Source organism: Nerophis lumbriciformis, linkage group LG06 (genome assembly GCF_033978685.3).
Source record: "Nerophis lumbriciformis linkage group LG06, RoL_Nlum_v2.1, whole genome shotgun sequence".
Classification (NCBI taxonomy): Eukaryota; Metazoa; Chordata; class Actinopteri; order Syngnathiformes; family Syngnathidae; genus Nerophis; species Nerophis lumbriciformis.
In genome coordinates, this window is record NC_084553.2 from 48,119,393 (window position 1) to 48,137,526 (window position 18,134).

At 40.1% G+C, this 18,134-nt stretch overlaps 1 protein-coding gene across 2 annotated transcripts in view; it reads right to left on the reverse strand.

The window, feature by feature from the left end:
• The window catches only part of cd276 (CD276 molecule), a 233,282-nt gene that overhangs the window by 32,665 nt on the left and 182,483 nt on the right, over positions 1–18,134 (reverse strand). For both annotated transcript variants that reach the window (XM_061964477.2, XM_061964476.2), the window contains one exon: positions 17,228–17,266. In XM_061964477.2, the coding sequence (XP_061820461.1) occupies positions 17,244–17,266 (23 nt within the window). In that variant the 3' untranslated portion in view covers positions 17,228–17,243. The remainder of the gene's footprint in view (positions 1–17,227; positions 17,267–18,134) is intronic.

Genomic DNA, 18,134 nt, shown 5'->3' on the forward strand with positions numbered 1-18,134 from the left:
GAATGCAATCTAAGTGTCCTTCTGTCAAGCGTCATCAGCGTCCACTGAGCCTCACCTGCCACAAAAAACAAATAAAGGAATGCAGGAACTCTCCCTTCCATCTCTGCTTGTCCTCTCAGCCTTCCATCACCAGAGAGCACCGATTTATCATTCCATCTCCAGCACAACTTTAAATATATTCTCTTTTAGATAACACTTACACTTTAAGAGAGTGCCTCAAGCAGGAATAGCAGTGACTTCTAATTGTGTATATATAAGTGAATACATAGGGGTGAATTAGATTGACTTTTGCCGAAGGAGAAAGGAAATGGCCATTATGTCGCTCTTATTGCACCTACACTGTCGGACCTTCCGGTAAAAAAATATAATCCGCTCTGTCATTGGAATTCATACAAAAGTCTTTAAAGCGATATCTTAGACCCAGGGTCGGCAACCCAAAATGTTGAAAGAGCCATATTGGACCAAAAATACAAAAAAAAAATTTTAAAAATGTAAATCCTTATATAAGTGTTATAATGAAGGCAACACATGATGTGCGTGTCTATATTAGCTATATTAGCCTACTATCAAAGGCTGACGCAAATCTTCGTTGACAGAAATGCTGTATTTTAATCGTTATTCTACACAATTTTGCAACACTGGAAATCATTAGTAAAACTGAGGCTTCTCACAGGATGAGATAACTTCTAGAAATTACTGACTCAGAGTGACCAACGGTATAGATGTGTGTGTCCAAGTTAAAGGAAACGGCAGGCTGTCTTCTTCTGATGGATTTATTACAATCGTTGCGAGCTGGTTAAACGTTTGCTGTGGTCTGGAACAACATGGCACACAAACAACTATCAGAAATGCAGCCAATATTACATGCAGATAATGTGTCATGAGACATGCAAATATAAATTAAATACACAGAGGACATTAAGGAAATTAAAAGAGCTCAAATATACCTACAAACGAGGCATAATGATGCAATATGTACTGTACGTACAGCTAGCCTAAATAGCATGTTAGCATTGATTAGCTTGCTGTCATGCACTGACCAAATAAGCCTGACTACCACTCCAACAAGTCAATAATATCAACAAAGCTCACCTTTGTGCATTCACGCACAGAATAAAAAGTTTGGTGGACAAAATGAGACAAAGAAGAAGTGTCATAAAACATGTCTCTGTGGCAGCATCGGAGAAAGTTGTACATGTAAACAAACTACGATGGGTTCAAGGATTGCTGAAATTAGTAGGACAAAACGGCGCTCGCCAAATACTCTCATCAGTGAAGCATAAACAGTGGGATGTCTAACAATTAGGAAGGTTTGTGTCATATTTGTTCTCCTACAGAAAATATATTAAAACAAGAAATATATTTATTTCTTCATCTTTTTCTATTTTCACACATCTCTGAAAGAGAAAGTTACTAGGGCGGCGCTAAAGAGCCAACCACCAACCACACAGGGCTACTTATTTTAGCCAATGTTGCATATCTTGTGTTATTTTCTACCCTTACATAGAGGCCAACGTCTGGTATTATTGTCATGGGACCAAAGTCTGCATATAGAAATACATAAAGTAAGGACTTAATTGTGCAGTTTCGCAATTCTCCAAACCAAAATGCCATTGCAGGGTTGAACACGTACATTATTTTTATATTCTGCTATATCAAACTGTTTAAAGGGGACCTATAATGAATGTTTTTTTAAATATTAATTACCATTCCTCGTGGTGTATAACAGCGTTTCTTGACCTTAGGGCCCATTTTTGGGGGGTACAACCTGGACAAGTCGCCACCTCATCGCAGGGCCAACTTGTCGGCAGCGTCCGTATGGGCCGCCGTGGTACTCAGTTGTAATACACTTTTCCACCACTTGTGGCAGTAATCCATCCATTTTCTACCGCTTGTCCCTTTCGGGGTGACAATATAATATCAAACAGGAAAAGTCTCGATCTAAAGTTATAGAGAAGTTTCTTAAGCGCAAAAATTATGACTAAAGTGGTGAAGCTGTATTTCCATTAGCACTTTAATTTTATTTACAGATTATTTAAGAAACATATTATTATTTACTATTAATTGAGTTTGAGTTTATTTATTTCAGCACTGTGTGACAATGTCATTTTTTTGTCATCTGTTGAGATGAGTCCCTTCTTTTGCAGTATTTTTGATTAGTTTTTATTTTGTAATCAGCCTGACCTAAGCCTTCATAATAATATTTGTGATTAACACACGGTATCATATCATTTGACAGCTTTTATCCTGTTAAGCTGTAAGTAGGTCAGATATAATTATTTTAATATAATTAAAATCAAGAGTAAGATTTCCAATTCTGTGTAATATTTAAGTGGGCCCCCCTCCAGTAAAAAAAGTTGGGCCTCGGAGTCAATAAAGTTAAGAACCCCTGCTTTGGATAAGGTTTGTGTTCCAATTTTGTGTACACTTTCCTCCACAGTCACTTTTTTAACCCATTTTTTGAGCGTGTCTGTAAACTGGCCGTTTGTGGAGGCGTTCCCAGATTGCGATTGAAACCACACCCTGCCCTCTTAAAAAGTATCAATGTAAACTTTTTAAATATATCTTCAAGTCCTCACCGCTATTTTTGTCCACACAGTCGAATATGAACTTCAAAAACTTTATATATACAGTAGATTCTCCGGTCATATCATTAGGTACACCTGCACACTCACCAATAGATCAGACAAGCAGTAAAAAAAAAAGCTGCTATTGGCAGAATTTGTGTTGCATATCGCTGTGTGCATGACAAAATTACATGAAAATCATACTTTATTTGAACTTTTTTGTGTTTCCTCATTGCCTGAAGCAAAGGGGATGAGCTTCTCTCCCCCTGGTTGGAGCTAGATTTATTGTCCAAATAAGCACATCCAGCTTGCTTTGACGTCATCCTGTTGCCAGACTGCACAACCCCGTGAAAAGAGGCATCCAAAACTGCATGCAAGCACACGCCTAAATGCTTGCTCTTTATTTTTGGATTCTTTGACATCGTTTAACACGAGTATCCAACATGCATACGTCAGAAAAGACAGATTTCATCATAGGTCCCCTTTAAATTTCACAAAAAAGCTTCTAAAATATACTTTTAAAGAGCGCTGTTGTTACACACACATTGAGGGAGAGAGCAGAGCAAAGGACAGACATACCAAAACATTTCCTTAGATACTTCCATCCGTCCATTTTCTACCGCTTGTCCCTTTTGGGGTCGCGGGGGGTACTGGAGCCTATCTCAGCTGCATTCGGGCGGAAGGCGGGGTACACCCTGGACAAGTCGCCAACTCATCGCAGGGCCAACACAGATAGATAGACAGACAACATTCACACTCACATTCACACACTAGGGCCAATTTAGTGTTGCCAATCAACCTATCCCCAGGTGCATGTCTTTGGAGGTGGGAGGAAGCCGGAGTACCCGGAGGGAACCCACGCAGTCACGGGGAGAACATGCAAACTCGATACTGCTTTTTTACTGTCACTTTAAAGAGGAAGTGCACTTTTGTTTTAATTTCCCCATCTTACATCATCCCTCTGTGAGACAAGAACACACATCTTTCCCTTTTCTGTGCATTCTAAACAGTGAAAAACTGCGAGTATGAGGCGGCTAACAATGCAGGTGATGGAATTAATCCACTACGCCAATAAAGCGCTCTACAAAACATTCAAAAACTGCCAACAACGCCTCATTTACATGACCTGCATATTAACTAGAGATGTCCGATAATATCTGCCTGCCGATATTATCTGCCGATAAATGCTTAAAATGTAATATCGGAAATAAGCGGTATCGGTTTCAAGCTCCCGATATTCCCGGGAGACTCCCGAATTTCAATGCCCCTCCCGAAAATCTCAACCATTCTCCCGATTTCCATCCGGACAACAATATTGGAGGCAAGTCCCGCTAGGAAAAGGCACTGAAGTATGGCTATGCAAAACAAAAGTAAAACTGAACTGGCTACAAAGTAAAAAAAAAAACCAGAATGCTGGATGACAGCAAAAACTTACAGCGTGTAGAGCAGGGCGACGGCGTCCACAAAGTACATCCATAAACAACACGACAATCAACAATGTCCCCACAAAGAAGGATAGCGTACGCACAACTGAAATAGTCTTGATTGCAAAAACAAAGCAGGTGTGGGCAATAGCACTCAAAGGAAGGGTCACCAAATTAACAGCGCAAGACAGGAACTAAAGCACTACACACAGGAAACAACAACACACTCAAAAATAAGGCATGACAACCTGGTGGAGTTTCATTTTTTAACCTTTTCTGCTGGTGGTGTGCCTCCGTATTTTTTTTTTATGAAAAAAATGTGCCTTGGTTGAAAAACACTGATATAACGTACACTTATTCAGCCTGTTCACTATTCTTTATTTATTTTAAATTGCCTTACAAATGTCTATTCTTGGTGTTGGGTTTTATCAAATAAATTTCCCCCAAAAATGCGACTTTTACTCCAGTGCGACTTATCCCTTGGAGCGACTTATACTCCGAAAAATACGGTACCCCTAATTTTTGTATTTTTTTTTCTTGTTTTTGAACACATACTTTTTGCAGTGCACTTCTTGAAGTGGTCTCGGTCAACAGGGTTTGGACGATGGCGTTCGCAGTTGACCGAATGCACTGCATGCAGAGCTTGTGTTTACCCAAGACTACAAGCTATTACCTCAGCCTGAAAAAGCAATAACCGGTACAATATACGAGAAGACCTACAAACAAACATCTGTGTGTGTTGCAGATAGCCACTCACAATGTCGCCTGCACTCGGCTGCCGGTAATGAAGCCATAAAAGTTTTGAGTGCGTAGGCATAATTCACGGATGAACATGTATCGATAAGGCGGTGCTTTATGAAAACAAAGTGCCCCTCCACTCCTAAAACCACTTAATCAAATGCAGGGCCTGGCTTGATTAAATAAGATACGCCACACTCTGCATAAAACCGCTAATCGATAGCAAAAAGTGCCACACAAATATTAGAATAATTGATCAGAGATGATTCAGCAGCAGAGAGGTCGAGAAGGTGTGTAGGATATTAGCGGTCAATAACAGCCTCGGTGAAGGTCAGTGGATACTACGGTAATGACTAATGCCCTTTCTCTGACTCCTACTGGCCAGACTTTATTTTGGCTAGTTACAGGAAATTACATTCGGTATTTTCCATCATCTTCTGCTCGCGCCGCGCGCTTCCGCTTTATAGCGATGACCAATCAGGGTGTAATAAAAACAAGCTGTAACTGGCCAAGCCTGTAATGAAAAGTATGCACGCAACTGACACCAAACCGACGGTTATTAAAGTAAGAGTTAGAAGCACATCGCCGCACTGATACAGCGTGGCGCCATACTTTCATTTTGTCATCTATTATTGCCTTCCTCCACTGCAATACTTGTGGTCAGAAATAGGCGCACAATATTTGTTTGTTTGTCTACAAACTAACCAGGAAACCAAAAAGGGAATAGCTTTAAAATATCATTTTCTATTATACTCTCATGTCCACTGCACTTTCCCTCCTCCCAAAAAAAAATATTCTGTACTTTTTAGGCCTCACGCAGGCTTAAGCACCGCTTCCAGGGAACAAGCCACGGCTGAGTGAACATGGGGTCGGTCCTGCCGAGTCACTCACCGAGGGTTAGGCGGTCCATCACCGCTTGAACTCTGTCATAAATGAATGCTCGGCTCCAGCTGTATGAATGTAGCTGCAGCTGATCCAGGCCACCCTGCTGCTGACTTGGACTCGGTTAAGAAAAAAAAAAAAAAATCGGAACTTCTGAGGTTAAACAACCTAAGATTGGTTTGGATTTAGAATCCCATTTTCCAAAAGAGTATTAACAATACCAGCAAGTAGCATTTTACCATTCCCAAAAAAACATAAAAAAGTAACACGTTAACCACTCGGAATGGGACAATATACACCAGGGGTCACCAACCTTTTTGAAACCAAGAGCTACGTCTTGGGTACTGATTAATGCGAAGGGCTACCAGTTTGATACACACTTAAATAAATTGCCAGAAATAGCCAATTTGCTCAATTTACCTTTAAAGGGGAACATTATCACAATTTCAAAATTGTTAAAAACATTAAAAATCAGTTCCCAGTGGCTTATTATATTTTTCGAAGTTTTTTTCAAAATTTTACCTATCACGCAATAGCCCTAAAAAAAGCTTCAAAGTGCCTGATTTTAACCACCCGTCCATTTTCCTGTGACGTCACATAGTGAAGCCAACACAAACAAACATGGCGGAAAGAACAACAAGCTATAACGACATTAGCTCGGATTCAGACTCGGATTTCAGCGGCTTATGCGATTCAACAGATTACGAATGTATTGAAACGGATGGTTGTAATGTGGAGGCAGGTAGCGGAAACGAAATTGAAGAAGAAACTGAAGCTATTGAGCCATATCGGTTTGAACCGTATGCAAGCGAAACCGATGAAAACGACACGACAGCCAGCGACACGGGAGAAAGCGAGGACGAATTCGGCGATCGCCTTCTAACCAACGATTGGTATGTGTTTGTTTGGCATTAAAGGAAACTAACAACTATGAACTAGGTTTACAGCATATGAAATACATTTGGCAACAACATGCACTTTGAGAGTGCAGACAGCCCAATTTTCATCAATTAATATATTCTGTAGACATACCCTCATGTCAGCAGGCCAGGGAAGCTGGGGTCGATATTCTTCTCTTGATCATCTTCGGGACGGTGTGAGCCAAGACATCCAGGGGGTTTAGCTCGCTCGTCTGCGGGAACAAACTGCCGCCATTGCTTGCCGTGCTAGCGAGGTTCCTTTGTCCCTGAATTGCTCACACACTCCGGCAGATTCAATGGGGGTCTGGCGGCAGATTTCTTTGACTTTATCGTTGGAAATGCATCTGCTTTGAGTGTCGCAGGATATCCACACATTCTTGCCATCTCTGTCGTAGCATAGCTTTCGTCGGTAAAGTGTGCGGAACAAACGTCCAATTTCTTGCCACTTTCGCATCTTTGGGCCACTGGTGCAACTTGAATCCGTCCCTGTTCGTGTTGTTACACCCTCCGACAACACACCGACGAGGCATGATGTCTCCAAGGTACGGAAAACAGTCGAAAAAACGGAAAATAACAGAGCTGATTTGACTCGGTGTTTGAGAAAATGGCGGATTGCTTCCCGATGCGACGTCACGTTGTGACGTCATCGCTCCGAGAGCGAATATAAGAAAGGCGTTTAATTCGCCAAAATTCACCCATTTAGAGTTTGGAAATCGGTTAAAAAAAAAAAAGGTCTTTTTTCTGCAACATCAAGGTATATATTGACGCTTACATAGGTCTGGTGATAATGTTCCCCTTTAACTCTATGTTATTATTAATAATTAATGATATTTATCTTTGTGGAAACACTGATCATCTTAATGATTTCTCACAATAAATATATATAGAAACAGATAAATATCAATATGCAACACTTTATTTTTATATTTTCTCTAAGTGCACATTTTTCAAATTGAACATTTTCAAATGATCACTTCTAAGACAGTCTTGTGATATCACAATATCCCATTTTAACTAGCTAGTCACTAACATTTTTTAACAAATCATGAATTACTTTGCACCATGTTTGTACAAATAATAACTCATGTAAAATACAAAAGTCAACTCTCAAATTTTTAAATAAATCATGTCACACTTTGAACTGGACACCAAATCTGTTATCTGTTTCTTTGTCAGTTAGTGGGAAGCCTGGCATTAACAACACACTGTTAACTAGTGTGTTGTACTCTGGAACATCATTAGTCATTTTTCCTAATTAAGATTAATTTTCGAATTTTGATGACATGTTTTAAATAGGTTAAAATCCAATCTGCACTTTGTTAGAATATATACCAAGAAATTCAAAAGACTTTGAAATAAGATTTAAATTTGATTCTACAGTATTTCTAGATTTGCAAGAATATTTTTTTTGAATTTTAATCATAATAAGTTTGAAGAAATATTTCACAAATATTTTTCGTCGAAAAAACAGAAGCTAAAATGAAGAATTAAATTAAAATGTATTTATTATTCTTTACAATAAAAAAAAAAAAATTACTTGAACATTGATTTAAATTGTCAGGAAAGAAGAGGAAGGAATTTAAAAGGTAAAAAGGTATTTGTGTTTAAAAATCCTGAAATCATTTTTAAGGTTGTATTTTTTTCTCTAAAATTGTCTTTCTGAAAGTTATAAGAAGCAAAGTAAAAATATAAATGAATTTATTTAAACAAGTGAAGACCAAGTCTTTAAAATATTTTCTTGGATTTTCAAATTCTATTTGAGTTTTGTCTCTCTTAGAATTAAAAATGTTGAGCAAAGCGAGACCAGCTTGCTAGTAAATAAATAAAATTAAAAAAAATAGAGGCAGCTCTCTGGTAAGTGCTGCTATTTGAGCTATTTTTAGAACAGGCCAGCGGGCGACTCATCTGGTCCTCACGGGCTACCTGGTGCCCATGGGCACAGCGTTGGTGACCCCTGATATACACTATATTGCCAAAAGTGTTTGGCCACCCATCCAAATGATCAGAATCAGGTGTATAAAATCAAGCACTTAGGCATGGAGACTGTTTCTACAAACATTTGTGAAATAATGGGCTGTTCTCAGGAGCTCAGTGAATTCCAGCGTGGAACTGTCATAGCCTAGGATGCCAGCTATGCAACAAATCCAGTCGTGAAATTTCCTCGCTCCTAAATATTCCAAAGTCTACTGTCGGCTTTATTATAAGAAAAGTGAAGAGTTTGGCAACAACAGCAACTCAGCCACCAAGTGGTAGGCCACGTAAACTGACAGAGAGGGGTCAGCTGATGCTGAAGCTCATAGTGCAAAGACTTTCTGCACAGTCAGTTGCTACATAGCTCCAAACTTCATGTGACCTTCCAGTTAACCCACGTACAGTACGCATAATGGGTTTCCATGGCCGACCAGCTGCATCTAAGCCATACATCACCAAGTCCAATACAAAGCACCGGATGCAGAGACGTAAAGCACGTCGCCACTGGACTCTAGAGCAGTGGAGACGCGTTCTCTGGACTGATGAATCACGTTTTTTCCATCTGGCAATCTGCATTGTGCTGAGTGTGAAATCTGGTGGAGGAGGAATTATGGTGTGGGGTTGTTTTTCAAGAGTTGGGCTTGGCCCTTTAGTTCCAGTGAAAGGAACTTTGAATGCTCCAGGATACCAAAACATTTCGGACAATTCCATGCTCCCAACCTTGTGGGAACAGTTTGGAGCGGGCCCCTTCCTCTTCCAACATGACTGTGCACCAGTGCACAAAGCAAGGTCCATAAAGACATGGATGACAGAGTCTGGTGTGGATGAACTTGACTGCCCTGCACAGAGTCCTGACCGGAACCCGATAAAACACCTTTGGGATGAATTAGAACGGAGACTGAGAGCCAGGCCTTCTCGACCAACATCAGTGTGTGACCTCACCAATGCGCTTTTGGAAGAATGGTAGAAAATTCCTATAAACACACTCCGCAACCTTGTGGACAGCCTTCCTAGAAGAGTTGAAACTCTAATAGCTGAAAAAGGTGGACCGACATCATATTGAACCCTATGGGTTAGGAATGGGATGGAACTTCAAGTTCATATGTGAGTCGAGGCAGGTTACCAAATACTTTTGGCAATATAGTGTATTTGAATGGTAGTACAAAGTAATCAAGTTTTATTATGTCATCGAATATCTTCAAAGGCTGTATTGTAATTCAGTTTTCCTTCTTCAGTATCAAGAATATCCTAATGTGATTTTTCCCAATTACATGGATATTGCTACCTAAGAATGTGGACAAACGTAGACAAACATCACCTGGTAGACAAATGTAATTTAAAACATTTGCATGCACGTACAACACTTAAAACCTTTAGTAAATCAAATTGTGGAATTAAATGATGCAATGTGTAAAAGGGGAACTGCACTTTTTTTTGGAATTTTGCCTATCGTTCACAATTATTATGAGAGCCAAGAATATGGATGTCTTTTTTTTAATGCATTTTACCTCTTAAAAAAACGTAAACAAAAGTCTGCTTGAAATTAAGCCAATAGGAGGTCCTCTATTCCGGCCATGAAGCCTCTAAAATGCCATCCAAAATGCGCCAACAATACTCCATTTACATTTTGTGACTTGAATATCAACCAAGTATTAGTGATATTGTTATTATAAGTGCTAACGCAGACAAACTATTTGTAGCAGCTCCGTGATCACTAGCGTGTGTGCCTATGTGACATGATCAGCTGGTGAGGTGCTTTCTCGACTCAGAGCTTGTGAAAGTTTATTCCAAATCATTAATCATGCACCCTCACCTGGACAGTAGAAAGATTAGGACATAATCCGACCAGTTGGTTAACTTTTTCATCCAATTTAGAGATGGCGAGAAAGACACGAAAAGACGCTTGGTTGAGTAATTCTTCATCTAAACGGGAATATAACAATATTCTATCAGTCGGCATCCTGTAGACAGCCAACCTTGTACAGTAAGTGATGTTTTATTACGTTTGGTGGTTCTCATGATGTCCGTAGTGAGTAATAATCAGTAATGATGTCAAAGGAAAAGCTATCGTTGTCACACCTTTTTTTTTTTCAAATTAATTTGCTGCCGTATGCTTAAAATGATCAAAATACGCAAATATTACATATTATTATGAATATGTCTGTTATTACGTTATATAAAAACTTACAGCATGTTTATAAAACCTTGATGGAGGTGGTCAGATGTTATTTTAGAGCTTTTTGTAGGCGGAATAGAGCGACTCCCTTAGGCTCCATTGTCGGCCGACTTTTGATCGCATTTATTTACAAGTTATTTGGATCACCAAATTTGGTGATTGAGTAAAAATCGCTAATGCTAATCAGTAGCATGTATATGGCATATCTAATGTAAATCAGCATCCAGCTAGCGCATTTTAAAAGTGAAGCCTTTGTGTACTTTTGAGTGCCTTCTATCAGGCATACTTACTTTGTTGGCATTGGAAATTGTAACATTACTTAAAGTTAAAGTACCAATGATTGTCACACACACACGAGGTGTGGTGAAACGTGTCCTCTGCATTTGAACCATCCCCTTGTTCACCCCCTGGGAGGTGAGGGGAGCAGTGGGCAGCAGCAGCGGTGGCCGCGCCTGGGAATAATTTTTGGTGATTTAAACCCCAATTCCAACCCTTTATGCTAAGTGCCAAGCAAGGAGGTAATGGGTCCCATTTTTATAGTCTTTGGTATGACTCGGCCGGGGTTTGAACTCACAACCTACCGATCTCAGGGCGGACACTCTAACCACTAGGCCACTGAGTAGGCTGTCAGAAGGCAGTCAGGATAAGGTCTCTCTGAGTGCTTGTTTCCCACCAAGTATTTAAGCCGGCCGGGTAGCGCCATCCTGCGCAACAAAGATATCAAAATATGCAACCATTGGATTTTTCATTAACGGAATTTGGTAAGTACCTATAAAAAAGTACTACATTTAGTACCTATCCCTACTGCTAACTACAGTAGATAATGAAACGTAAAAACAAGAAAACACTCGTTAACCCCTAATATTTGCTCATTTGAGATCTTATAAGGTATGTTTTGCATTATGCATGACAGCAGTGGATCAAAATCCTTTAAGAGGATGTATCTCCTCTCATAATTCTGATCAAACTACACAATTAACATATAAAAGACAGCCACCCTCAACTAACAACTGTATAATACTGGATGACTACAAGGGAAAAAGATTCCACTAGACATCAATAAGCCTGAGTGGGTGAAACCCTCGAGAACACTGTCATGTACTGGCCCAAACCTCACATTGGGCAATCACAGAGAGAGGTTATGCTATCAGGAATGTGACATCCTGCGTCTTCTCAAAATGAACGTACATTGGGTATGACCGGGTCGTGTTCTACAGTGCTGACGTGTGATGGCTTTTGGACTCAAACGAAGTGGACTGCAAACTGAAGGAGGTCTCTCTCTCTCTCTTTCTCGCCATGTGTACCCTTGCCAGAGGCCACCCATGAGTCAGACCACGCTGAGCCAAAAGAGGCCACTTCCACCTCCTGATGTGCCCCCTGTCCTTGCATTGATGCCACATTCAAAGGGAGTCATTGAATTTGAATTTGATGGCAATTCTAGATGATGGGCCCTGTAATGGTGGCTTGTTTTAATCCAGTTTGACATCAGTCCTTCCGTCATAAAGTAGTTGGCCTGTGCTGTACTCTTGCTGAAGAAAAGTAGTACTAAGGACAGCAGCAGTACTAAGACATTTATGCGCGGGTGGAGCTGTCCAGGGTACTGAAAGTCCATATTACCTTGCAATGAATAGAGCTGAAAAACACAGTTGCCTTTTACCCTTTGATTAAACATACATTATGATCACATATTTACTAAAATAGAATAGACTCCACTCCCCAATTCTACACTATTTATGTCATGCTGTTGAATAAATAAACACCAAAATACACTTTTACACCTAACTCAAGAAGTAGTGCCCCCAAGTATGGTGGCATACCTCAATTACCACAGCACACCCACAAAGTTGACACGGCATCTGTAAAGCTGAAATTTACAGTCGAGTTTAAAGAGAAAGTGCCGCTGTAAGCAAAACCTGCGGAACACTTCAACATGGAGGAAAAAAGCAAATGAGAAAAGGCTATATGGGGTCTGTTGAAAAAACAGAGGGTGTAAAACAGTTTTATTTCACACTGAAATCCGTCCAAGATTTCCTGATCGTGGCAATTCAGGCAAATTCAATCAGTTCCCAAAATTGATGCGCGGCTTGCATAATTTTGATGTTGAATGCTTGCAACTTCTCCGTACATTTTGTGTCATTTTAAACAAACCAAATCTGTCTGCACACATCAGCTGTCTAATCAAAACTATGTTTGTTTCTTGGATAGACGAACCAGAAACAACAATGTGTAACAATACACATATACTTTTTTATACATTTCTTGCTTGCTCTCAAAGAAGGCGGACACTTCCCTTCCCTCTCCCTTAATTTTTCCTGCTTGCTTATTTTTTTCCGTCTAATCTTGTCTCAACTTTCTGGGAGCCTCTCTCTGCGTTGTTCTCGAAGTTAAACATGGAATTTATGGACTGGTCTTCAAATGCAATTAACAGGATTTTTTTTGACAAGAAGTTCAGGTTCGGAGGACTTTTGCTGCTGGACTCATGATGGACGTGTGGGAGGGTCATGTGCTTTGCGATTCTTTCTGTTGATAATATCAAAGTATTCTACCTATTCGGAAGTATGATAACAGGGCATCTGCTGATTAGATTGAGTGTGGCCCTGGTATATCGACACATTTGGAGGATGAGGGCAGCTTTTCAAGGCACCCAGAAGCCGTCATGGGCAGGGCTGTAGGCACTGTACCGATTCCTGAACTAAATCGCAAACTGGATAACATCTCGGCAAAGCTTTCCGCTCTGCAAGGCAACAATATTATTAATTTGAAGACCAGGAACAAACAAAAAGAGTAGACAGGTATTGGAATGTATCTGCTCGTTTGAACCCAAACATCCTAATCTGCATTTCAGCCCCACGCTCCGCACCGGCCTCGCACAAGACAGCTGCTGGAAACTCCAACAGGAAATCGCTGCAGTGAGCCACTTTGAAATTGCTCCCCCCCCTTCCCTCAAGGACACCTGCCGATTGTTGACTTTGTTTTGGGACAAGATCACGGTCGTCTCCATAGCAACCTGCCGTGTTATCGTGACGACACTGCGGAATGAGGGACCAAGATGGTGATGCCAGACAAAGCGATGCCCCGGGCTTATGGACACACACGCATCCACGGACACTACCATGCCCCCCATCCCACGCATTTGCCGCTTCACCCCCCCTAGTGCGACACGCTGACCACAGAGCTGCGCCGCTTTGGGCTGCAGCTGGCTGCCTGCGCTGCAACGGTGTTGTACTAGATATAATATATACTGTAAGAGGATGCGCCAAACACTAAATGTACCCAAAAATGTCATAAAGTCAAATACAAATAAGGCTACAAGAGATATTCCACACTTCTCTTTTGCAAAGAAAATCAGTACAGCAGATATGGGCATCTGATTTGCTCAAGTGGCCAATTAAAAAAAAGATCTAATTCATAAGATATTGCAGTATATTACCTAAATGCAGTCATTCTCAAACTGTGGTAAGCCAACATTTATCAGCCTTCAATTGAAGTCGTTACAATAAGACTACTGTAGGCTGTAGTTAACGCCAAAAAAACATATTTTTTTAACCACTGAACACGCAAGGGAAGCGAATGTTCTCGACATTCTTCGGCTACGTCCAACCTTTCCCAGCCTCCTAGCCAATCAAGACGCAGAACACATGTAAACAAAGACGAACATTGGCGGAGAAAGCTGCGGGTAACAATGAAAAATAAATACAAATATTTATTTTAGTACAATGTTCATTAAACTTTTATCTGCAATATTTTTATTTGACTCATTAGTTAAGTACAGTGTTTTATTTTCCTATATTCAATCACAGTGTTACTGTTCAAACGGTGTCTAATGTTACAGTGGCCAAACATTTTAAATATACATAATAAATAAAACCTCTGCCTTGTTTTTAATCAATACTTAGGCCTACTACGCAACTGTATTTTAATGCTGGTCATTATGATGGTACTTGAAAAGCCAAGTGTTTTCTGAGGTGTTACCTGGAGAAAAATGTTTGCGAACTACTGCTTTAATGAAATGCAAAAATATAAAAATGCATTCATATAAATAAAAACCTCACATTTAATAAAACACCGTATCCATTAAAGCTGGGGTACTTGAATCTTGTGTCACCTGGCACAATTCAACTGTAAATCCTGCCCCTCGTCTCTTCCTCTCTGGAAATGCATGAAATTGCGCACAAGAGCTGTACGTGCACACACGTAGGTTGTTGACAGTCTGAAGTTGCATCGAAGGATCCCCTAGTTGGTATTTTGTTGCAGAGTATCGGTAACACACGTACCCACGCAAAAGAATACACACAAAATATAGCATAATGGAACATTAGACTATCTGTCTAGAAGGAAAACAGCCACTTGTGCGTCCAAAATTAGTCCAAGACTGGCCCTCAATACCCTCCATCTTGAATACGCCGGACCAATATTTATTCCAGTTTTGGCTCTTCTTTGTTTTTTTACACGTACGGCGTCTTTCTTTTCTACCTGTGATTTAATCTTTTTTTTTTTTTTAGCAGTATATGCTGTAAAGGCAAGCGCGGGAATTGCGATCTTTGTTCGGCGGCCTTGCTTTACTGACAACAAGTTCGCACCGCGCACGCGCTTCACTATATATCGTGTCAGGCAATGAAAAGGCTCCTTTCTTTCTCCAAACCCTGTGATTGGATCATCCACACGCACATTCACTGTACAAACATACATATATACATACTGTACATATGCGTTCACTGTACAAACATACATATACACATACTGTACATATATACATTCACTGTACAAACATACGTATATACATACTGTACATATACATTCACTGTACAAACATACATATACACATTCTGTACATATGCAAGCACATATGCATACATACACTCATGCATATAATCACATTTCATCAAACATAATTTAACGTTGTTGCCCTAGGGAAAACTGGGTAACACGTGGCACATTGACAAAGCTTAACCTATTGTTACTATAACAATCTACAAGGTTACTATAGTTTGCTTCTCTTTCTTCCCCTCCATTTATCTGCTTTCTTTTGTATTTCAAGTTATCATTACATATATGTATTGTTGCATTTGAACAATTGTATTGTTGATAACAGAGTAATTATTGTTGTTATTCATTAACAATAGTGCTATTTCTGTTGGTATTTTTATTGCTCTATTTGTAGTATAATAATGTTCATTGTCATGTCTGTGTCATTAATATTTATTTCACTAACTGCTTCTTTACTATCACTTTTACCATCATATTTGTACATGCATATTCGCTGATGCTGTTCTGTTGTTGTTATTGTTGTTGTCTCTTTGTCTTATCGCCGCAATTTCCCCCTCTGTCTTCCTTTTTTCCTCTTTCTATCCCCTCCTGCTCCGGCCCGCCTGCACCAAATAATAGCATAAATCCATTTAATAAAGTCAAATACAAATAAGGCAACAAGAGAAGTATCTACATCAACAATATGATTTGTCTGAGTAGCTGGACAGAACAAAACAAACAAAAAAAAGGATCTGGAAGGGTTGACCGCCACGAAGACAAATTATTTTGTCTTCCGGGGTTTTATTTACTAAAATACTTAATTATAAAACACAGACAGCATGCAGACGTACAATTTTTTATTATTATTACTGTTACAATATACTGTCCAATGCTAATATGATTCTAGTTCAATAATATAACTTAGCTTATCCCAGCTTTGAAAAACACCTGATACATTCTGCATTTGATTAAATCAACTTTTTGCGTAACGATTTTTGTTCACACTATTTTTCATGCAATGCGATATCATTGAATATTGCTATCCTGATGGCTGTTTTATACTTGCTGCACAAGCAACTTTATGGCTGTAGAGTGATCATAAAGTTGTTCACCATTAAAAAAAGTAACTCCATGCCATGTGGTGACCCAAGCTTTAATGGCTGTATATTCTGACTGTACCCTTAACATTGCACATAAGCAGGACGCATCTCAACTTGGTTTCAAAGTAATTCAGGGAAACAAGGCGGCTTTCTCTCCCTGAAGGCATCTTGACTTTCTTTGGCTGAGGACGTTCCACCTTTTATCAAACAGGCAGTTTGTAAGATCTCTTTAAGAAGTTGATCTCCTTTAATACTGAAGTTTGGGGTTGGAATGGAGGTGATGTTGAAGATTAGTTCTAAGTCCCCTCCAAAATGTCACAAATCGGCCGGCGGGGCTTTTGCAAACCGACTAATAAATAGTTTTCAGACAAAAACCCGGAGTCTATGACTCATACCTTTCGTGTTTACAATTAATCAAGAGGCTTGACTCTAGCCGGGGAAAAAAAAAAAAGACGTTTTGTTTGTTTATTTAATCTAATAAAAACAGAAAACCTCACATCAACTCTGTGATTCGTGAAATCAAAAATGTCAAGACATCTCATACTTCTGTCTGCTGAATTAATGCCGCCGAGCCTCATTACAGCGGCACTTACCCGTAACCTCGGGAGACATTTTCCTGGAGGGCAATTGGAAAAAAACCAACAACAACAACAAAAAAACCCAGACTAGAACACAAAGACACAGGTGAACGCATCAAACTCACCCTCGGTCTCTTGGCCTTAGCTCTTCAGAGGTGTCATGGCTGTGGAAGAAATGAAAACAAGAGTGAACACCTGAGGTTAATATCATATAACACGGGCGTTCTGTTGTGTGGTGGACCTAAATATTGACACAAGCTTTGGGGCCGTGCTGGTAGCGCCCCCCCCTTGCTCTTGTTGCTCCACCCGTCGCCGTGCACTAACCTTGCCATGGCTAACAGGAAGCAGAGGGCACATCGCTTTATTTAATTAGTCACAGCAGTCGAGTGCTCATGCGGAACCAAACTGGGGAGGCAGATTGGGCTAGTGAGATGGATAGGCGCGCTCCCACCAGAGGCCTTCCGCTGTGCTGTCACAAGGAGAGTAGATTACACGACAGGAAGGCGTGGCGTGAATGTAGATGGCGCCTCTCATTCCTACCAGTGAACCGCCCGATTACTGAGGCTTTTTTAATCTGTTTTGATGCTATGGTACCTGACAAACAAATAGTCCACCCCTCACATCATATCTTACCAAGGCATAATACTATAGAAATAACACTTGGATTTACTTTACTAATAAAGTTATGTGGTACTAATGAATTTAAAGGCCTACTGAAATGCAATTTTCTTATTTAAACGGGGATAGCAGGTCCATTCTATGTGTCATACTTGATCATTTTGCGATATTGCCATATTTTTGCTGAAAGGATTTAGTAGAGAACATCGACGATAAAGTTCGCAACTTTTGGTCGCTGATAAAAACGCCTTGCCTGTACCGGAAGTAGCAGACGAGTAGCGTGACATCACAGGTTGTGGAGCGCCTCACATCTGCACATTGTTTACAATCATGGCCACCAGCAGCGAGAGCGATTCGGACCGCGAAAGCGACGATTTCCCCATTAATTTGAGCGAGGATGAAAGATTTGTGGAT